Here is a 23,885-nt window from a genome sequence, read left to right on the forward strand (position 1 = left end):
GCACTAGTCTCCTTGCTGTTCCTCAAGCAAGACACCGTTTAATTCATGAGTCCAAGAAAAGTCAATGTCCTCAAAGTTTCTGTAGATATTTTGCTGTGGCTCTTTCAAAGTTACCCACTAATTCATTTCTGTCTTTTCTCAAATAGCTGTTCTGAACTGTAAATATCTTGACCATCCAAGCCCAGAAAGATGAATTTGGGGGACAGGTCTATAGATAGAAGAAATTTTAAACTTGGTAAAAGAAGCCTGCCCTTTATCTTACTTAATCTCTATGGAAAAATGAAAGCATTCAGTGATTTAAAATTTTTTGTTGACCTCTTGTTTTTTCATCTCTTTCATTTGCAAATATATTCTCTTTCTCTCTCCCTTACCCAGAGAGCCATACATTGTAACAAAAAAAGAGGGGGAAATGGAGAAAGCATTTCAGCAAATCTCATGTAAGTCAACAATATGATTAGGCACAAGTAGACAACATTCTCATAGTGCCATGGGGTGTGTGCCTCTTTGGAACAATGGTGGTCCTATGGAAAAGAGATTCTCAAAATCCATTTTCTATTCCAATCTTATATAACCTATGATAATGTTTCTCCTAATAAGTATAAGATAAATAGTATATGCATCTTATACTGAATAGTTTAAGTATCTAGATGCACATATTTGGTATGATCTACATATATATACACTTGTGTAGATAATTCCCTTTCCCTAACTATAAGGCAGATTAAATTAGGTATAAGTAATAAGGTTTTATTTTAAGAAAGTGCTTCCCCATCTGACCACAACTTTAAATGGTACCTGGTTTCCAAACTTGCTGCTTCCTGAAGTATCTGGTCTGTGACAGTCTCTGTGTTAAAAAACTCCTTGATCCCCTGTAGGAGTTCTTCTTTGCGGTAAGCAGGCAGGTTCTCGGCATTGAGCAGAGCCCTGGCCCCAGAGCGAACTTGACGGCGGACTGGATCTTCCAGTAACCGTAACCCCTCCTCAGAGCCAATGGGGGCCTCATACTCTCCAGCCAGTTGTTGCTTGAAGTTGTTGTCATAGTAATTTGAAATGGCATGGCAAGAGGTACACAGGAGCAACACATCATGGGAGTTGTGGTCCTTCATCTGAATGGGGAAGTGTCTCCGGTACTCATGAGGAACTACATTCTTCCTGAAATGAGGCCCCCATCCCCAAACACATCAACCATTAATATGTAGAACACTATAATGCCAGGACCCTAGATCTCCTCATTTGTAGCTGGGATCAAAGATAATCTAAAAGAATGGATACAATTCTGAGCTCTTACTCACAAAGAGGCCTTGAGCAATTCCTCTAAGGCAGGCAATAAACTGTGACTGAACATGCCTAGAACTTGTATGGGGCAAGAGAGAAGCAGATTTGGAACCAGGAAGACCTGGATTCAAATCCTGACTGGCATTTACTAGCTAGGCAACCATGGGTAAAGCCTCCTCTGTAGCAGTAGGATGATGCTTGTGGTATCTAACTTCACAGCACAGGACTGTGAGAGAAAAAATGAGATGACTATGTTACATGTTTTGCAAACTTTAACATACTGTTAAATTTTAGATATAATTATATATATGCATCATATTATATATAATTATATATTGTATACGTATATATATATAAATATATATACCTATATATAATGATAACTCTACCAGGAGGTTGACCCTAAATTACAAATAACATCCTCTCTGACTTCATTCGTTACTTACAGGAGAGCTATGGAGGCCAATGACAACAGTTCCTCGAGAGCAAGGGCTGACTGATTTTGGGGGTCTTTTCATCCCCACTGCTTAACATGGTGTCTTACAGGAACTTAATAGAGGCTGGATGAACTAGAGAAAACACTTGGGGAATGAAAATGTTTTTTAATGGCCTCTGACATTAGGGAAGAAAGTTGAGAAGCTATATGATATAGCATGGTTGTGATCTGTCTTTCATTTTCAGAGGACCATGACATCAGGAAGATGATGCCATGACTTGCAAGTAAATTGGATTTAAGTGAGGAAGAGCTGTGCAGCCTCACTTTCCGCTTTGGAGCCATCTGAGTCCAGTAGCCAGCTGTAGCTATTTGGCATATACTATAAGACTAACATCCCTCTTTCTGAATTTTCTTTTTTAAAATCACTTTTTTCAGAGCACCACACAGTAAATCTCTTCCTGAAAAAAGGAGTATCTTACTGCTTAGTCCCAGAGGACAGAACTAGAAGTAATAGGCAGAAGTTAAATGGGGGAAGATTTGGGCTCATGATTGGCACTGCTTCAAAATTAAACAGGTTACTTCATGAATTGGTAGATGCTCCACCAGTGGAAGTGAAGACTGCATGATGGCAATATCACACAGGGAATTCATGCCCCAAACAGAGGTGGATTTCAAATTCAATGTCTCTCTTAAGTTTAAGAGTCTATGAAGCAATTATACCCTGGTGTCTTCAAAAAAGCAAATTTCTCCCATCTAGGGAAGATTTTGCTCATTCATTAAGATTTATTGTTACTTTTTTTTTCCAATTTATTTCTTTATTTTTAGTTTTCAACATTCATTTTCACAAGATTTTGAGTTTCAAATTTTCTCCCCATCTCTCCCCTCCCTGCACCCCCAAACACTGTGCATTCTGATTACCCTTTTCCCCAATCTACCCTCCCTTCTATCACACTTCTTCCTTCCCTTATCCCCATCTTCTCTCTTTTCTTGTAAGGCAAGACAGATTTCTATATCCCATTACCTATATTCTTATTTCTCAGTTACATGCAAATACAATTCTCAATATTCATTCCTAAAACTTTGAGTTCTAACTTCTCTCCCTTCCTCCATCCCCACTGAGAAGGCAAGCAATTCAATATAAGCTATATATGTGTAGTTTTGTTAAAGGCTTCCATAATAGTCACGTTGTAAAAGACTACCTAAATTTCCCTCCATTCTATCCTGCTCCCCCATTTATTCTATTCTCTCTTTTGACCTTAGGACTCCCCAAAAGTGTTAACTTCAAATACCTCCGTCCTCTCATTTGCCCTCCTTTCTATCATCCTCCCACATCCCACTTGTCCCCTTCTCCCCTACATTCCTGTAGTGTAAGATAGATTTTCATACCAATTGAGTGTGCATATTATTCCCTCCTTAAGCCAAATGTGATGAGTAAGCTTCACTTTTTCCCACTCACTTCCCCCTTTTCCCTCCATTGAAAAAGCTTTTGCTTGCCTTTTTTATAAGAGATAATTTGCCCCATTCAATTTCTCCCTTTCTCCTCCCAATATATTCCTCTCTCACCCTTTAATTTTATTATGTTACATATCATTCCTTCTTGTTCAACTCACCCTGTGCCCTGTGTCTATATCTATATATGTGTATATATATATATATATATATACACACACATATGTATACATACATATGTGTATATATGTGTATGTGTGTGTGTTTGTATAATCCTTCCAGCTACCCAAAAACTGAGAAAAGTTTCAAGAATTACACATATTATCTTTCCATGTAGGAATGTAAACAATTCAACTTTAGCAAGTCCCTTATGATTTCTCTTTCCTGTTTACCTTTTCATGCTTCTCTTCATTCTTGTGTTTGAAAGTCAAATTTTCTATTCAGTTCTGGTCTTTTCATCGAGAATGCTTGAAAGTCCTCTATTTCATTGAATGACCATTTTTCCCCCTGAAGTATTATACTCAGTTTTGCTGGGTAGGTGACTCTTGATTTTAAGCCCAGTTCCTCTGACTTCTGTGACATCATATTCCAAGCCCTTTAATCCCTTAATATAGAAGCTGCTAGATCCTGTATTATCCTGAGTGCTTTTCCACAATATGCGAATAGTTTCTTTCTGGCTGCTTGCAATATTTTCTCCTTGAGCCAGGAACTCTGGAATTTGGCTATAATATTCCTAGGAATTTTTCTTTTTGGATCTTTTTCAGGAGGGGATTGGCAAATTCTTTCAATATTTATTTTACCCTCTGGCTCCAGAATATCAGGGCAGTTTTCCTTGATAACTTCATGAAAGATGATGTCTAGGCTCTTTTTCTTTCTTTTCTCCATATGTTCTGAATTTTTTTAAAATGTTTATTTGTTTTTAGTTTTCAACATTCATTTCCATAAAATTTTGAGTTCCAAAATTTCCCCCCATCTCTCCCCTCCCCACACCCCAAAACACTGTGCATTCTGATTACTGCTTCCCTCAATCTGCCCTCCCTTCTATCACACCCCTCCCTTCCCTTATCTCCATCTTCTCTCTTTTCTTGTAGGGCAAGACTGATTCCTATACTCCATTACCTGTATTTCTTATTTCCTAGTTGCATGCAAAAAACAATTCTCAACATTCATTCCTAAAACATTGAGTTCCAACTTCTCTTCCTTTTTCCCTCCCCACCCATCCCCACTGAGAAGGCAAACAATTCAATATAGGCTATATATGTGGAGTTTTGCAAAAGACTTCCATAATAGTCATGTTGTGCAAGACTAACTATATTTCCCTTCATCCTATCTTGCCCCCCATTTATTCAATTCTCTCCTTTGACCTTGTCCCTCTCCAAAAGTGTTTTCTCCTAATTACTCCCTCCTCCCATTTGCCCTCCCTTCTATCACCTCCCCACCCCACTTATCCCCTTTTCTTCCCTGTTTTCATACCAAACTGGGTGTGCATGTTATTCTCTCCTTAAGCCAAATGTGAAGACAGTAAGTTTCACTTTTTCTCTCACCTCCCCACTATTCCCCTCCATTGAAAAAGCTTTTTCTTGCCTCTTTTATAAGAGATAATTTGCCCCATCCCATTTCTCCCTTTCTCCTCCCAATATATCCCTCTCTCATCCCTTAATTTTATTTTTTAGATATCATCCCTTCCTATTCAACTCACCCTGTGCTGTCTATATGTGTGTGTGTGTGTGTGCATGTGTGTCTGAGATCCTTCCAACTACTGAAATACTGAGAAAAGTTTCAAGAATTACAAATGTTATCTTTCCATGTAGGAATGTAAACAGTTCATCTTTAGTAAGTCCCTTATGATTTCTCTTTCCTGTTTACCTTTTCATGCTTCTCTTGATTCCTGTGTTTGAAAGTCAAATTTTCTATTCAGTTCTGGTCTTTTCATCAAGAATGCTTGAAAGTTCTCTATTTCACTGAATGACCATTTTTTCCCTTGAAGTATTATACTCAGTTTTGCTGAGTAGGTGATTCTTGGTTTTAATCCTAGTTCCTTTGACTTCTGGAATATCATATTCCAAGCCCTTCGATCCCTTAATGTAGAAGCTGCTAGATCTTGTATTACCTGATTGTATTTCCACAATACTCAAATTGTTTCTTTCTAGCTGCTTGCAATATTTTCTCCTTGATCTGAGAACTCTGGAATTTGGCCACAACATTCCTAGGAGTTTCTCTTTTTTTGGATCTCTTTCAGAAGGTAATCTGTGGATTCTTTCGATATTTATTTTATCCCCTGGTTCTAGGATATCAGGGTAGTTTTCCTTAATAATTTCATGAAAGATGATGTCTAGGCTCTTTTTTTGATCATGGTTTTCAGGTAGCCCCATAATTTTTAAATTGTCTTTCCTAGATCTATTTTCCAGGTCAGTTGTTATTCCAATGAGATATTTCACATTGTCTTCAATTTTTTCATTCTTTTGGTTTTGTTTTGTAATTTCTTGGCTTCTCATAAAGTCATTAGCTTCCACCTGCTCCATTCTAATTTTTAAAGAACTATTTTCTTCAGTGAGCTTTTGAGACTCCTTTTCCATTTGGCTAATTCTGCTCTTTAAAGCATTCTTTTCCTCATTGGCTTTTTGGACCTCTTTTGCCATTTGAATTAGCCTATTTTTAAAGGTGTTAATTTCTTCAGCATTTTTTTGCATCTCCTTTAGCAAGCTGTAGACTTGCTTTTCATAATTTTCTTCCATTGTTCTCATTTCTCTTCCCAATTTTTCCTCCACCTCTTTTACTTGATTTTCAAAATCCTTTTTGAGCTCTTCCACAGCCTGAGACCATTGTACATTTATTTTGGAGGTTTTGAATGAGAAGCCTTGACTTTGATGTCTTCCTCTAATGGTATGCATTGTTCCTCCTCATCTGAAAGGATGGAAGAAAATACCTGCTCACAAAGAAAGTAACCTTCTATTGTCTTATTCTTTTTCCCTTTTGGGGGCATTATCCCAGCCAGTTACTTGACTTTTGAGTTCTTTGTCAAGAGGAGTGTATACTCTAGGGACCTGTAAGTTCTCAGTTCCTCCAAGGTAGCACAATCAAGGGAAAGGGGTTTACTCCTCTCCTGGCCTGAGCTCTGGTCTGTGAGCAGGATTCCCTCTCCAGAGCCTCTACCAGCTCCACCACGGCAGCATTCCTCCTCACCCCAGGGCTGCCACTCAGGGCTGAGATCCAGATCAGCTGCTAAACTCCCCCAGGGTGTTTAGGTCAGGGCTCCAACAATGGAGACTGATGCTGCCTGGGGCTAGGGCTAAACTGCTGCATTCCCTTCTCACACAGGTGAAAGAGCTTTTTCACTGACCTTTAAAGCTGTCTAGCATTTGTGAATTGAGGAATCTGGGACCAGCAGCTGTTGCCAGTGGCACCTTGAAGCCTGCTCCAGTCCTGTCCTTGCCACGGCATGGCCAAGGCTGGGTTGTGCTCCGCTCCGTGCCCGATGTGATAGACTTTTCCTGTTGACCTTGCAGGCTGCTTTGGGCTAGAAATCTCTTTCACTCTGTCATTTTGTGGCTTCTGCTGCTCTAGAATTTGTTTAGAGTCATTTTTTACAGGTACTTTATGGGCTGTGGGAGGAGAGCTTCTAGAGGTGTGTCCTTTTACTCTGCCATCTTCTCACTGCTACTTTCTAAAATCAACTATCTTTTGGGAAATTCTGTGATAGCTACAAATTTCTGTCCCAGCTTTCAGGTAAGGTGAAAGTGATTTGTGGAGGGTCATGCCACAAAGCTAAGAAGAGAACATCTTTTGATATCCAGGATATATAAAAATTCTAACCCCAAAAGACATTATCACTCAGAATACACTAAAGTAATCTGGAAAATCTTTTGAAAACAAAATTCAAGGCTTGAAATGCTTTCAGGATCATTCCAAGGAGAAGTAGATGAAAAGGATGTAAGGAAGAGGACAACATAGAGGGAAGTTCTTAGTCATTATTTCCTTTCTGAATGAAGAAAGCCTTAACGAACAATTCTAATCTAATTGCAATAGTAAGGACTTCTTTCCCTGTGGTGGACAAAAGAGAAGCCTCCTACTCAAGAAAAGTGACCTCAACATGAGGCAGGAGCCAGGTCCCCAGATGCAGGGAGAGTTTCCTATAGAGGGCTTTGCAACCCCATGTGAGAGATGTGAAAGCCACCAGGGACAAGACTATCACCTATTGTTGAAAGTTTTGGGGAAAGAGTCACAATTCTGCATTCCTACTACACATGTATAACTTCATTTGAGGATCAGAAGTGGACAGCCCAGGAAGTCTCAAACTCACCGTATATAGGATTCTCTCTTGCCACATACTACACAAAGGTTCTCCTTAACCATCAGATAATAATCTTTTGGTGATTCAGGACGTCCGGATGGCTCAAATTGCAACTTGACCACAAAAGGATCTTCACTCACCAGCTCTTCAAAAAGAAAGAGGAAAGAAGCTTTAGAATTTGATTACCTGCCTTGTCATCTGCACTGCCATGACACCCTTCAGACTCCCAGGCATTGTCATCTGACATATCCTATGGACTCCTAGGCATGAGCCCCCTGACAACAGGGATCATCTCTCCTTTTACTTTGTATCCCTATCATTTAACATAGTCCTAGATGCATAGGGCTTAATCAATGCTCTTTCACTAATTCATAGCCCAGTGAAAAGCACAATACATAAAAGCTCATAACCTTGAATATAGCCAGGAGCCCATATCTGATTCTGAAATCCCGGGTCTGCCCATTTACTGGGATACTTTCTTACTGAAGTTCCCTGGATCTTACTCTACAGAGGTCAGGTGTTCCACAAACCAAAATTCTAACACTCCTCTTCAGGTGCTTCCATCACTTTTCCCAGATAAATCACTTGAGATATCATAAGGTCAAATATACTTTTAATAACTTTAAGGACAAGTTTACATAAAACAATAAGGACCAAAAAGAATACAGCTAAACAAGATGGACAGAAGTAAGCCCACATTAGGAATTATTTCAATTATTTCAGGACCCCTCTGTATATCTCCCTATTTCTTTTTTCTTCCTCAATTTTCAACTAGCTGCCTCAGAACCACCCCCACCCCAAATCATTCCTGGGTCATGTACCAACTCGGCACCTGTATCTCCTACCTCCAATGCCTTTGTCTAGATACCACTGAGCTTTCCTTCTATCACAAGTGCAAAGGGGTTGTCCATCAGGAGCATGTAAGAAGCAATTATCATAGAGAGGAGATTTTCTGCAAGAAAGAACAAAAAGGTACCTACTGAAAACCACATTCTAGGTAAAAGTTTGAGTTACTTCTGTATGGAGTCCTTGGAATAACATGGGTTGTTTCCATACACTATCACAAAATCACAGAATTTAAGAGAAGAGACTACAGCAGTCATCTAGTCCAAATCATCCCTGAGCAGAATCCCTACTATAAAATACCTGATGAGTGGTCATCTCTCTTCAGAGGCTTGAAGATCTCTAAGGAGAGGGAATTGATTGCCTCCTGAAGCCACCAATTCCACTTCTGGACAACTCTAATTGCAAGTTTGTCCTAACCTCAAGAACAAATATGCCTCTCTATAAGTTCCACCCACTCACTATTCCTTGATCTGCCCTCTGGGGACAAAACAGAACAAGCTTAATCCTTCTTCCATAAGAGAACCCTTAAAATACTTTGTTAGCTATCATATCTTCTCCCTTATCCATTCCCACTCCCCCCTCCCAACTCTTCTATTATGCAGACTAAACATAAACATGTTCAGTTTCTTCAAATAATACTCATATGACATGGACTTGAAGCTCTCCCCTATCCTAATTACCCTCTGCTGAATACTCTCCAACTTATCAATATTCTTCTTATAATGTGGTACCCAAGATGAAACTTTAGATGTGATCTGACAAGAAAAATACAGAAGAATTCTGTTCCTGGACAATATACCTCTTGTGAGTTTTTTCTCTGACACATCTGCTGATGGTACACATTAAGTCTGCAGTGCACTGTAACCCCTAGATCTTTTTCAGAAAGACTGCTAGCTAACCACACCTCCTCCACTGGGTGCTTCTGAAGTCAATTTCTTGAACATTGGTGTAAGACTTTCATATTGAATTTCATCTTCGATTGAGCCCAGTCTCAGAGGTGTCAAACTCAATGATGCACAAAAATCCCAAGTGTAGCCCAAAGCAGATTAAAATGTAATTGGGAAATGTTTAATTAAACAAATGAAAATATACTACAAAAGAGATGTTTTCTAAATCAACATGTAGTTTGCATGGATGTGTTTTTATTTGAGTTTGACACCACTGTTCTAGCTGGTGAAGATCTTTGAAGATCTTTGGGGATTCATACTCTGTCATTCCATATTCTAGCTATGATTCCTAGCTTTTGTGTCCTCTTCAATTTTGGTCAGAGAAAAACTACAGAGAAGACACAATGGAGTAAAAATGTTACTTTTGTTACATTGGGTTGTTGGGAGACAGATCTGAAAAAAAATTACAAGTATCAACATAGCTTTGCTGGTAAAGTAATTAAGCCCCATATAATAAGAGTTCTGTCATACAGGGTAAAATTTCATTTCTTTTCAATTCAGGAGATCAAAATACAGCAAATTCAAATTAAAAGGGCTCAAACTAAAATAATGAGAATTATGTGGATTTACTTTTGATTGATCTGCAATGCTTGTTTTATCCCATTCCTAAAAGTTCTATACCAGGGAACCACATTTCCACTCCAAATTTCCAATTAGACATTTTATTGAATTAGCTCTGCAAAATTATATAAGAAAACTCTTATTGGCTAAGAAATAGCATTTCCTTGGAGTTAGATACTACCCAGAACAAACAGAAGTCATGTGCCTTTCTCCTGAAAAGCACAGGTCTCTTTAGCTCATTTATCTCCACAGCAGACAAATGAAGGATAAGTACTGCATTCTCTATTTTATAGAGGAGGAAACTGGAGGTTAGTCACAACAAAATCAGCGGTGGAAGAAGGAAGCAAATTAAAGTCACCTGGATGCCAGTATCATGAACATCTAGATGCAAATACAGGTATGTTTATATCTTGTCAAATGAGATAACATATAGAAACCACTTTCATGCTGACATGCTATATAAATGTTTATTATATAATTTTTAATAAATGTAATAATATAAAATATAATTTAATAATGTAGATAAAATATAATTTAATAAGTATATTTATTATAGAATTACTATTATGATGATGATGATGCCTATTGTCTGTTGATTCCACAAAAACATGAGTTAAGTGAAACAATGACCTGGGAACATTCTGTTCCCAGGTTATACTGTTATACTATCAAACTTGCCAAATGATATAGCAGAGCCATGATATTATGGTGCTATTTGGTTTAATTTAGATTTCTTTTGTATACCTAAGTGGGCACTGAACTTGGGATTAAGGACAGCCTGACTTAGGTTGTGACCCTAGGAAAATCAAATTAACCTCTCTCAGCCTCAGTTTATTAACCTGTAAAATGAAGATAATAAAAGTACCTACACCTCACAAGGTAAATGAGAAGATCAAATGAGTGAAAATTTATAAAGCGCTCTGCAAACCTTAAAGTGCTCTATAAATGCTAGCTTTTTTTTTAAACTAGACATGTGATTTCATTGGCTCTAGGAAATCCTAATAAGGACAATTCCTCTTCCAACACAGATAGGCAACTGTTTTGCCTAATATATTATATTAAGTTGCCTGAGACACGGAGAGAGGTTAAGATTTGCCCAGAGCCCTTTATGGAGCCAGTGTGCATCAGAGGCAGGACTTGACTCCAGGTCTTCCATATTCAAAGGTCAGCTCCCTACACCACATGAACTGAGTTTAGCCAGAGGTTATAATTATATTATTGCCAAATAATGTTGTTCAAGATAATAAAATGCAAGGGCATGCCTGTAAATGGGAAATCTAGTAAAGAATCTAAAACACCAGTGGGGAAAATATAAGTGAATTTTGATCCTACAGCTTTTATTCCTGTTCTTATCTTTAGACTATTGTCCAGATTCTATATAAAACACCATTCTCTTAACTAGAAACTATGCCATCTAATCTCTAGTTTGAGGGATCAAAGAAAAAGATCCATGCCCATTTACCTCGCAGAATAGCCCTTGCCCAGGGGCTTCTGTTTTTGTTTCCTGGGATCTCTTCCTTGCTGATTGCCCGAAGACATCCCACCAGCTCTAGACTTCTGGTTTCTTGCCTTCTTTGGGGACTCTATTTCCCCAAAACTTTCTTCTCCCATGATGATGTTATTTCCTTTACCATGGAAAGGGAGATCCACAAGGTCCTGGCACTTCAGCAAGACTTTTCCCCAGCTGGTTTCCACTTCCCCATTCTTAGTTGAATTCATGGCCAAAGGATATTCAAGAAGATGAAGAAAAAGAGCAATCGAAATTTGGGCATCCCTAGCAGCATAAGTAACCTAAGAAGAAAAGCCACAGCTCAGGGCAATTAGGAAGGCAAGCCTAGGGGAGAAAATGATGAACATCTTTACAGCAATTTAGGACAGCTACATGGCACAGTGGATAGAGTGCTGGGCCTAGAGTCATGGAAGTCTCATCTTCCTGAATTCAAATCTGGTCTCAGACACTTACTAGCTATGAGACCCCGGACAGGACACTTAAGTCTATTTGCCTCAGTTTCCTCATTTGTAAAATGAGCTGGAGAAGGAAATGGCAAATCACTCTAGTATCTTTGCCAAGAAAATCCCAAATGGGGTCACAAAGAGTCAGACAGCACTGTAAAACAACTAAATGACAAAACAGAGCAAATTAAAAGCTTTTGTTCAAAGTCTATAAAAATTCAGCTCTGATAGCCATGATTCTGAGGTAGTTTAAAAGGTCAAAATAATCTCTCCTTAAATTTTCATAAAGGAATCAGTAGCTTTTTCAAACCAAGGATTTTAGTGGTTTAGGACTCCTTCAATATCCAGGTCTTTTACTAAGCAATTAATCATTATAAAGAGGCTTTCATGTTTCTAACAGTAATGTATAATACAGGCTTAATTATTTCCATTAAGCTAACTTATTTTAGTGTCTCCTTTCACCTCATATTTTAATATGTACTTTTATTTTAAGATATAGTTTGGTATAGTGAAAAGAATGCTGCATTTGAACCCAGAGAGCATGGTATTGAATCCTGGCTCTGTTATTTACTACATAAGCAATTTTGGGAAAATCACTTAACATCTCTCAGTTGCATTCCTCATCTGTAAAAATTAGGGGTAGATGGACTAGAGAGCCCCCAATATCTCTTCCAACATTAAATCTATGATCCTATCTGTTTACATGTATTCCAACAGGAAAGTACTAAAATGTCTCCCTTCAAAAATATTTCATAACCCAGACTTTCCATCAATTCAAAGTAAAGTTTTTCCTAGAATTTTGCACTGGTGATATTTTATAGCGGTTAGAATAAAACAAGTATAATGTTCTTCCTTCCAGATTCAAACCCTCTAAGCAAATAAGGGCAAGCTGCCCTTACTGGACAAAAGCACATTTTAATGCTGAGATTTGAGTGCTTTGCAAGTATTTTTTTTTTAATGGCAACTGGAGAAACTAATGCGTAGAAAAGTTAAATGATATATTTGTGCATGGTAAGAAAAAAATTTGTGATGGAGCTAGCACTAGAAGAATCATTTGCATCAACAAATGCAAAAATTTGTACTTTAAAAATTTTCATCCTACCAAGTTTGGCAACTGACATCAAAATCTTTACTTTGAAATAAAAATTCTCAGCTTTCCAGGTGCATCAGTTGATGCAAAAAGTTTTACTTCAAAATAAAAATGTCCATCCTACTATATTTATGGATTTAAAATCAGCACTGTGTCAATTGATGCTTGGTCTTTCTTAAATTATGGTACTTCCATAGAAACTGAACTTAAACTACTTGACTCCCAATCCAGTACTCTATTGGCAAGACTATGCTGTCTTTTAGGCTGTAGACATTTAGTAGTTAGCAATTAAGCCCCTCACCAAGTGGTACAAATTTCACAAGCAAAAGCAGAAAAATGGGGGGGAAGAACCTTATGCTTTACTAAACAATGTGTATGTAATAGGGAAATCCTTATCTTGAGCATTATCAGAGTGATCTGGGTGTCTCAGAAGCCCAGTACTTGGATTATAATTTGGAAAAGAGCTTAATAAAAACATACCCAGAAGTTACACATCATTCACTTTTCAACTGTTCTGGAATATAACCTACTTGTTCCTCAGTAAGCTCTTCAGCATCCCAATTACTGCAACGAAGAAGAAGAGACTTGTTGAGGGGAAAGTTGAGTATGGTTTCAGCAAGTGACTTCAGGCTAAGCCCATTCTGAAGCAAATCCCTCCTGAAAATGATAAAGTAAGTAAAAAGTAGGGACCAAGGACCCAATAGAAAAATAAAAGTGTAATCTGGTCTCTTCTTGATCCTGAAGATCTCCTGAATGGAAGTTCTAAAAGGTCAAGCTCCAATCATCAGTCTCCTGACTAGAGGTAAATGTTCTAATGGCTTCAAGTCTAAGTAACTGGAGTTGATTTCTCAGTTGTCTGGAAACAGCCATTAGTTGTAGGGCCAAAAACCTAGAGTTTATAGGTAAGTTAATAAGAGTGCTGCAAAGCACAGTACTCTCTAAAGTACTTACATGACTGCCATTCAATTTCAGGTACTCTAGGAAATAAAATAAACTAAGAATGAAAGGTAATATACTTCTGGGGCATATTACCTCAAGAGTTACACGATAAAAAGAAATACTTTAAGAAAAGATTTTGACAAGTTGATGAATATCAGATCTATAACGGATAATTTTAAAAAATTTGATCTTTTAAAAAAATTAAACTTTTTACTAAAACTTTAAGATTGAACATGAATACAAAATAAATCTATTTATATTTAAATATGTCCATTTCAAAGTATGGAGTATGATTTTTCTTGGTCACTCCCATTAAGTCCACAACAGGATTCTCTGTTTATCTATTCAGTTTCACTTATGTTTTCCTATGACAGGGTCATAATATCTACTCAGTTCTGAGTAGATTTTTTTTTTTTTACTTTATCATTTCATAAACATATTTTTAGATTTTTTGTATTTCTCACAGTGATAGGTTTTAATAACATTTTAGCATAATCCATTACATTAACATAATACAATTTAACTACTCTCTTGTTGTTGGACTTGTGTGTTGTTTATAGCCCTCTGGCCTCTAACAGACACCTTTTTCTTTTTCTGAATAATTGGATGGGGCTGTACAACAATGAAGTACTAACATTCTAATGGAGGAGAAGAAACAAGCGTCCTTTTAGAACCTTAATATCTTCAAAGAATATTGACGGGATTAAGAAAAATAGAAAGGGTCAAGAGTTTGAATGGTTCTGGTTCTGAGGGTTTTAAGAACGGAAAGGGAAAAGGACCCACATGTACAAAAATACTTATAGCAGTTTTTTTTGTGGTGGCCAAAAATTGGAAATTGGGGAATGGCTGAACAAATTATGGTGTATGAATGTAATGGAATACTACCCTGCTATAAGAAATGATGAACAGGAAGACTGCAAAAAAACCTGGAAAGACACATATGAACTGATGCTAAGTAAAGTGAGCACAACCAGGAGAACACTGTACACAGTAACAACCACATTGTTTGATGACTGACTTTGATAGACTGAGTTCTTCACAGAAATGCAAGGACCTAAATCAACTCCAAAAGATTCATGATGGTAAATTCCATCCACATCCAGAGAAAGACCCATGGAGTCTGAATACAGATCAAAGCATACTATTTGCTCTCTTTTTTTGTTTTGTTTTATTTTTCTTTCTCATGGTTCCTCCCATTTGTTCTAATTCTTCTATACAATATGACTAATGTGAAAATGTTTATTAAGAAGGTATGCGTAGAGTCTCTACCAGATTGCACTTCACCTTGGGGAAGGGGGTAGGGGGAGGAGGAGAAAATTCAAAACTTATGGAAGTGAATATTGAAAACTAAAAATGAATTTTAAAAAACAAAGGGCAGGGAAGGCAAAAGAAAAACACTAGTGTAGAAAGGACAAAGAAGGGAGTTGAACTTGCTGTTTTTCTTAATTGGAGTGCATGAGAAAAGAATATTCAACAAACATGGAGGAGAGCAATCTAACTTGCAGGAAATGGACACAGGAGAGTTGAATAAAGAGTTTTACATGCAAAGAGATACTACACACAAAGACTCTAGTGCAGAAATACCCCAAATTCAACACTGAAACAAGCAGAGATAAGGAGGGAGATACTGGGGAGGAAATCGCCACAAGTGAAACAAACTTCCTGGTCCTGAAGGAAGTATTAAAAAAAAATGTTGGGGAAAGAAAAGAAGAGAACTAGAATCCAAGGGGATACACACTAATTGGAGAACAGTTGAACACATTGGGATATACATGAACATAATGAAATGACAAAAGAAACAGAGAATCCTGGGCAGTGTTAATGCACAGTAAAGTGAACAAAACCAGAAGAATTTACATAATGATAAAAACACAGTAAAGAAAAAAGTGAAAGATTTAAGATCTCTGATCAATATAATGACCAACCACGTCTACAGAGGACCCTATAATGAACTGAGTTACCACTTCTTGACACAGGTGATGGACTCCAGGTGCAGAAAAAGACCACATATTTCTTGACATGGTCACTGGGTGGATTTATTGTATTTGACTATGCTTACTTGTTACAAGGGGGATTTTTTCACTTCAATTTTTAATGAAGGGGGTTAGCCAAAGAGAGCCACTTAAACACTTTTTAAAAACAGAGAAGAGAATAAATGGAAGTTCAGAAGGAAGCATAAACATAGCAGTTTTGAAAATAATGTGCTGAATTTATTAGTTTTTTTAAAAGCAAGTAGTATGAGGTCAAGATTCATGATTTTGTATACAATCCTTTGTTTTGTGAATTATACGGTAACGCTCTTCTTTGTGTGTCTTAATTCGGAATACATTTTTTTGAAAAGTAATGTAAAAAAAGTCAAAAGTTACAAAATTTTAAAAAATTATCCCATCAGAAACTTAATATGCAATTTGCTATGGAAAAACAGAGTCAGGATCATTTGTCCCCACTTCCCACTACAATGCATCCAAAATAACAAAACTTGTGGTAGTAGAAAATTATTACAAGAGCCTGTCAGTTACTAAATGAATTTGTGAAATGTAATTAACTTGAAAAACAGAGTGGAAACCAATCTGGATTAAAAGATCCTTCAATGATTAAAAATTAATATTAAAATACAAGAGCTTCAACCATATTATAAGATTTGAAATCTTATATTTTACAGAATCTCATATTTTATATTTATGTAAAAATAAGAAAGCACAGATTTAGCCTTAATTAAATTCAATCTCCCTCTTGGTTGCAATCAGTAAAGGACAGGCTGGTTGCCTGAGTCTTGGCTACCATCAAGAGAGGCATGCTTCCATATTTCCATCGACCAGGAAGGAACTAAATCAAAGAGAGAGTTGGAACGGTAATTCTATAAGAAAAAGAAATCCCAATGGAAAGGGAAAAGAGGTTTTTTTAATCCACAACAAGGCCAAGATTTTCTAGCACCCTGGACTAAAATGACACTCTACCACTTCATTAAGTAGGGTTAGTTCTAAGGTAATGGAGGCTTTCCTGGAAGATGGAATATTTCTCTCTTCTCAAATTCTCATATGTTGGCCAGAACTCTCCAGGCTTCCTAGAATTCTTATTAAGAATTCCAGATGTTGCAGCAATCATCTTCAAAATAACATTGCTTCTACTAGCACAACTGTCCCCCTGACTACAGGAATAGCAGCATATACAAATATACGTACCTCTGTTTCATGGCTAGATTTCGAAGGTCAAGACACCCTCTCACAATGAGATCATAGTCCTGAAGCAACTTGCTGGCATCTTCCCGACATCCAACCCCAACCTTCAAGATTCTGCTGTCTTCCAAGATATCCAATAAGGTTTGGGGGAGTGCTGTTTTACCAGAGATCAGCTTAGGAAGACGAAGTAAGATGCAGCGGCCTGTTGGGGAAGCCATCTGTAGGAGTGAAACAGGGCTAGCTTTGCCTTCTACATTCACCTGTAACAAAGAAAGCCAGAACACACTTATCACTCCATGTAACATTAAGTATACAGAGAAGACTACTTTCTCCTTTCTACTTAGATGATTTAATTATGTTGAGGAGTTAAAAGAGCCTCAGCTACTAAATTCTGCATGCCACTTGAGACAATATCTTAGACAAAAGTATTCCAAGACAAAAATTCCATGTATTCATGTTTGGACTAAAAACTTTTGTTTTGGGAGTCAAGCAAAAAAAAAAAAAGTCTACCTATTGTTATCTATGACAGCCTTTCAAAAATACCAATCACATATCGCCTTCCTTACTTCCCCCTAAACTTTCTAAACTTCATGTTCAACAAATCCAAACATTCCTGAATTCTTTAGAAAACAAAATGGTATCTATTAGAGTAACTAAAGTAATCCTTTGTGATTCTTACTATGCACTAAAAAGAGTGAGCATGGTCCAGTGGAAAGGGTTCTGGGTTCAGAGTCAGGGAAGCTAGGTTGAAGTTCCAGCTTTGCTACTTATTTCCTGTACAACCTTGGGCAAATCATCTAGACAGTTCCTTATCTGTAAGAGATTAGAGTGAATGGCTAGAGGAAGAGAAAAGGAAAAATGGGGCAGAAGTAGATCACATCAACTATTAAGCATATTTTTCTTTTACTTCCCTTTTTCTTTATAATGTGTGAAACCAAAGAAAAAGTGAAAAAATTACAATAGGACAGAGCAGAAGGAAGTATACAATTACTAGTCACAACAATTAATATAAATGGGATGACTCATCCATAAAATGGAGTAGAGAACCAGAATGAATTAGAAAGTAGAATCCAACAGAAATAAGAAATATACTTGAAACATATTCAAATACATTTACAGTAGGGGGCTGGAGCAAAATCTATTAGACCCAAAAGGGCAAGAGGTGCAATCATGAACTCAGACAACAGTAAAAATATATTAAAAGGGATAAACCAAGAAACTATTTTATGTTTAAGGGCACTATAAATAATGAGATGAAATGGAGTGTGTCTACGTGTGTATATATGCTCTAAATGTCATAGCATCTATCTGTCAACCCACCGAAAAGAAAACTTAATTGAACTGCAGGGGAAAATGGATAGTAAAATTATGATATTTAGAGACCTGAATGTGCCCCTGAATGTGTCTCTTTTCAGAACGATACAAATCTAACAAGAAAATAAACAAGAAAGTTAAGGACTTGAGCAGAATTTTAGAAAATTTACATATGATAACTCTTTGGCAATTACTGAATGTAAAAAAAGTATATATATTTCACACCTGTGCATGTGTAACAGCAAGGACCCAACCACACATAGGAGAGCCTACTGTGCAGTTTCTTAGATCTGCTTTTCTAAAAGGAAAGTAACTTTTGAGGGGTCAACAGTCATTTTAATCAAACACATATATCATTCACCTAGTTCAAGGGAAAAGTCAGTACCCTGAACTTCAGGGAAAATATAAACAGATATCACAAGCAGAAATTACAAACAGAAAGATCAACAGACAGGGCTTCCAACTGTCTGACCATAAAATATACATACATCACGGATAGACAAATCCAACTGTGTGACCATACATGTATACATACATAGTTACCAGAGAGAGAAGCACCAACATCTGGGTTTTCAAAGTTGGGGGTGCTCCTTAGAGGCTACCCAAAGTTTCACCTGGCCAAACACGCACTTCCAATGAGTAAGCCGCAAAACAAAACCTCACCTCAGAGTATATATACACTTCTCCAAGTCAGAGGGTATCAGAAACCTTGAGAAATAGTGCCTCATTAGAAATTAACAAAAGGTGTGGGTCTTACTACAAAGCAAATCTCCCCTAATCAAATTTCCCTTAATGGGCAGTTCTACTAATGGATGGGGAAGATCTTTAACTCTCATTAACATAATTAACATTACAGCATGGCACTTTTACCAAAAAAAAAAAAAAAAAGACAATAATTACAGTAGAAAAACCTCACAAACTCAGGGAAGCAGGTTGGAGAGAGAGAAAAATAAAAACTTGTGAACTGAAAAATCAGTGGTCAAAGAAAAACTGATAGAAATACCTTCATTAAAGAAAATATCAACAATGATAATAATATGTAATAATTTTTGAGATGCAGTTAAAGCAATCCATAGGGGACAATTTATACCTCCAAACACTTTTATCAGGAAAAGACGGAAAACAGATCAATTAATTGGGCATATGATTTAAAAAAAGAACTAAGAAAATCAACCAGCCAAAAAGCTCAAACTAAAAACCAAAACAAATTCTCAAAATCAAAGAAGACTAATAAAATATAAAGTTAAAAAAAAAAGGACTGATAAGTAAAACTTGGATCTGGTATTTTTGAAAAAAATAGATCAGTCAAAATGAAACTAAACTAGCAAGATAAAAATAAAATGGAAAAATTACCAAAAAATCAAAAGAAAATTATCAAACAATTGTGTCCAAACATATGCCAACAAAACTAACAATGAAACAGATGATTACTAGAACAAGAATACTTAATTTAAATAACCCAATCTCAGAAAAAAAAATTGAATAATCCATAAATGAATTTCCAAAGAAAACATCAGGACCAAATTCACCAAAAAGTCAAAGAACAAGTAATTCCAATACTACATTAACTGTATGCAAAAGTAAGAAAAGAAGGGATCCTCTCAAATTTCTTCATGGCACAAATATGGCTGTGAAACCTAAACTAGGAAGAGACAAAACAGAGAAAGAAAATTAGAACTATAACCCTAATGAATATTAATGCAAAAAGTTGAAGAAGATATGTTAGCAAGGGGGCTAGAACAACAACATATCAAGACAATGGTGTACTATGATCAGGTTGAATTTACACCAGGAATTTAGGGTTAGCTTAATATTAGGAAATTGGAAATAACAAATCATATTAATAGTGACAAAGTCATAATTTCATCAATAGATAAAGAAAAAGGCTTTGACAAAACACAACATTCATTTCTGTAAAAAAAAAACAAAACAAAACAAAACTAAGAGGCATAGTAATAAATGAACCTTTCCTCAATGTGGTAAAGAATTTCTAAAACCAAGACCCCAATATTATATATGTGAAAAAATGCTAGAGATATTTTCAAAAGGATCTTGGTTTATAAAGCAAAGATGTCCACTGCCATTCTCATTTGATGTAGTACTAAAAATGGCAGCTATACAAATTAACAAGAAAAAACAGAAGGAATAAATATAGGCAAAGGGAAACCTTTATACAGATGATACAATAAGAATCCTAAAAGGGAAGTTCTTAACCTGGAGTCATGAACTTATTTAATATTTTGACAACTGTATTTTAAAATACTTTTATACATACTTTAATATACTTTTTTGTAATCCCATGTATTTTACGTTCTATATTTGGAAACCTTATTCTGTGAATGAGTCCATGACACAAAAATGGTTAAGGAGGCCTACCCTATAGAGTTAATTAAAAATTTAGTTAAAATCATTAATAAGTTCAGGGAGGTATCAGGATATAAAATAAATCCACACAAAATCAGCATTTCTGCACATTACCAACACAAAACCCAACAGGATGAGACAAGATGATATTACATTTGAAATAACTACAGAATATATAAAATGTGAAAGTCTACCTAACAACACACATGAAAGAATATTTTTTTACAGAAATAAAAACAGACCTAAGTAACTGGGAAAATATTAACTGCTCATGGTTGAGCTATGCCAATCAATATAATAAAAATGACTTTACCTAGGTTAATTTATTTATTCAGTGCCATACCTATCAAACTATCAAAAGACCACTTTATACAGCTAGAAAAATAATAATCAAAATTATCTGAAGGAACAAAATTTCAAAAATCTCAAGAGAAATAATGAAGGAAAAAACTATGGTGAAAGGAGACCTAACACTACCAGATTTCAAACTTTAGAATTTTTTTAAAAATCTATTTGGTACTGGTTAAAGAAATAGAAAAGTTGATCAATGGAACTAACAAGGTATACAACACGGTGTACTTAAAAAAATATAATGCAGAAAGTATGTATACACCAACATCTCACACCATACACTAAGGTAAGATTCAAATGGATATATATAACATGCATATAAATGATTATATCATAAATTAGAGGATGCAAGGAAGGAAATACCTTTTATATCATTAGACCAGGAAGCACTTAAGGTCACAAAAGACAAAAGGAATATTTTTTGATTACATAAAACTGAAAAGTTTATGTATAAATTCAATGCAGTTAAAATTAGAAGGATTACTAGAGGAAAATCTTAACTTTCTCTTAAAACCAAGAGTTTTAAAGAACAGATTCAAATACATGAACAAAAGTCATTAGACAGACAAATAAATGAATGGTCAAAATGTACTGACCAGCAGTTTCGAAGTAAGAAATCCAAGTGATCAGCACATATTGGGTAACTGATAAATAAACTAGGGTATATGAATGTAATAGGTTAATATTATCCCATAATGACAAAAGAGATATTTTCAAAGAAACCTGGGAAGGCTCATATGAACTGATGCAAAGCAAACTGGGCAAAACTAGAACAATTTATGCAAGATTATGAAAAAAACTTTAAAGGAATTGAGAACATATGAAAGCAATATTTATGATTCCAGAGAACTGATAAAGAATGTCATTTTGGGGGGTACATGATTTAGATATAAACACTGATACTATAAGCAAACTAGAAAAGCAATGAATAGTTTACCTGTCAGATCTATGGAGGAAGGAAGAATTTATGACCAGACAAAAGACAGAGAACAAATAACATTCAAAACAGATGTTTTTTATTACATTGAATTGAAAAGTTTTTGCACAAACAAAGCCAATGAATATAACCATAATTAGAAGGGAAGCAGAAAGCTGGGGAAAAATTTTTACAGCCAGTGTCTCTGATAAAGCCCTCATTTCTAAAATATATAGAAGACTGAGTCAAATTTATAAGAATACAAGTCATTTCCCAATTGATAAATGGTCAAAAGATACGAACAGGTAGTTTTCAAAGGAAGAAATTAAAGCCATCTATAGTCATATGAAAAAATGTTCCAAATCACTACTGGTAAGAGAAATGCAAACAAAACAACTCCGAGGTACCATATCACACCTATCACACTTCCTATCAGATTGGCTAACATGACAAAACAGGAAAATGATAAATGTTGGAGAAGATTTGGGGAAACTGAAACACTAATGTTGTGTTGGTGGAACTGTGAACTTATCCAACCGTTCTGGGAAGCAATTTGGAACTACATCAAAAGAGTTATAAAAATGTATATACCCTTTGAATCAGCAATACCACTTTCTAGGTCTGTATCCCAAAAAGATTATAAAAATGGGAAAAGGACCCACATGTACAAAAATATTTATAGCAGCCCTTTTTGTGGTAGCAATGTACTGGAAATTGAGGGGATATTCATTAATTAGGGAATAGCTGAATAAGTTGAATGTAATGTAATATTATTGTGCTATAAGAAATGATGAGCAGGTAGACTCAGAAAAACCTGGAAAGACTTACATGAACAGAGTGAAATGAGCAGAACCAGGAAAACATCGTACATAGTAACAGCCACGTTGTTCCATGACTGACTTTAATAGACTTAGCTCTTCTCAGCTAAGCCAACTCCAAAAGACTCATGATGGAAAATGCTATCCACATCCAGAGAAACAACTGTGGAGTCTGAATGCAGATGGAAGCACACTATTTGCTCTCCTTTTCTTTTGTTGTTTTGTTTTGTTTCTTGTTTCTCGTGGTTCCTCCCATTAGTTCTAATGCTTCTTCACATCATAACTAATAGGAAAATATGTTTAATATGAATGTATAAAGAGCGGCTATATTAGATTGCATACCATCTTGGGGAGGGAGGAGAAAAAGGAGGGGGAGAATATTTTTTTTTTTAAATTTTAATTAATTTATTTATTTAACTTTTAACATTCATTTTCACAGAATTTTTGGGCTCCAAATTTTCTCCTCCCTTGTCCCCTCCCCCCACCCCAAAACACCGAGCATTCCAAGTGCTTCCATCACCACTCCACTCTCTCCTCCATCATTCCTCTCTGCCCTTGTCTCCATCCTCTCCTCTGTCCTGTTGGGCCAAATAACTTTCTATACCCCTTTACCTGTATTTCTTATTTCCTAGAGGCAAGAACAGTATTCGACAGTTATTCCTAAAACTTTGAGTTCCAACTTCTTTTCCTCCCTCCCTCCCCACCCCGTCCCTTTGGAAAGTAAGCAATTCAATATAGGCCAAATCTGTGTAGTTTTGCAAATGACGTCCATAATAGTTGTGTTGTATAAGACTAACTATATTTCCCTCCATCCTATCCTGCCTCCAGTTACTTCTATTCTCTCTTTTGATCCTGTCCCTCCCCAAGAGTGTTGACCTCAAATTGCACCCTCCTCCCCATGCCCTCCCTTCCATCGTCCCCCCCACCCTGTTTATCCCTTTATCCCCCACTTTCCTGTATTGTAAGATAGGTTTTCATACCAAAATGAGTGTGCATTTTATTCCTTCCTTTAGTGGAATGTGATGAGAGTAAACTTCATGTTTTTCTCTCACCTCCCCTCTTTTTCCCCAAATTAAAGAAGTCTTTTGCTTGCCTCTTTTATGAGAGATAATTTGCCCCATTCCATTTCTCCCTTTCTCCTCCCATATATTTCTCT

The 23,885-nt window shown here is 36.3% G+C and overlaps 1 protein-coding gene and 1 long non-coding RNA gene across 4 annotated transcripts in view; one reads left to right on the forward strand and one right to left on the reverse strand.

Moving 5' to 3' along the window:
• LOC140517881 (uncharacterized) overlaps positions 1 to 16,971 on the forward strand; it is a 94,587-nt gene extending 77,616 nt beyond the window's left edge. Inside the window, exons 3-4 of the long non-coding RNA XR_011971765.1 lie at positions 10,099 to 10,202; positions 14,416 to 16,971. This is a non-coding gene — a long non-coding RNA (uncharacterized lncRNA). The remainder of the gene's footprint in view (positions 1 to 10,098; positions 10,203 to 14,415) is intronic.
• Positions 1 to 23,885, reverse strand: part of EXD2 (exonuclease 3'-5' domain containing 2) — a 50,883-nt gene that overhangs the window by 2,073 nt on the left and 24,925 nt on the right. For 2 of the 3 annotated variants that reach the window (XM_072629502.1, XM_072629504.1), the window contains 6 exons: positions 16,970 to 17,226; positions 13,379 to 13,505; positions 11,268 to 11,596; positions 8,297 to 8,403; positions 7,461 to 7,596; positions 796 to 1,152 (listed from right to left, as the gene is read on the reverse strand). In XM_072629502.1, the coding sequence (XP_072485603.1) occupies positions 796 to 1,152; positions 7,461 to 7,596; positions 8,297 to 8,403; positions 11,268 to 11,596; positions 13,379 to 13,505; positions 16,970 to 17,226 (1,313 nt within the window). The remainder of the gene's footprint in view (positions 1 to 795; positions 1,153 to 7,460; positions 7,597 to 8,296; positions 8,404 to 11,267; positions 11,597 to 13,378; positions 13,506 to 16,969; positions 17,227 to 23,885) is intronic. The other variant, XM_072629503.1, reaches the window with a different exon arrangement.

Source organism: Notamacropus eugenii, chromosome 1 (assembly GCF_028372415.1).
Source record: "Notamacropus eugenii isolate mMacEug1 chromosome 1, mMacEug1.pri_v2, whole genome shotgun sequence".
In the NCBI taxonomy this organism is placed as follows: domain Eukaryota; kingdom Metazoa; phylum Chordata; class Mammalia; order Diprotodontia; family Macropodidae; genus Notamacropus; species Notamacropus eugenii.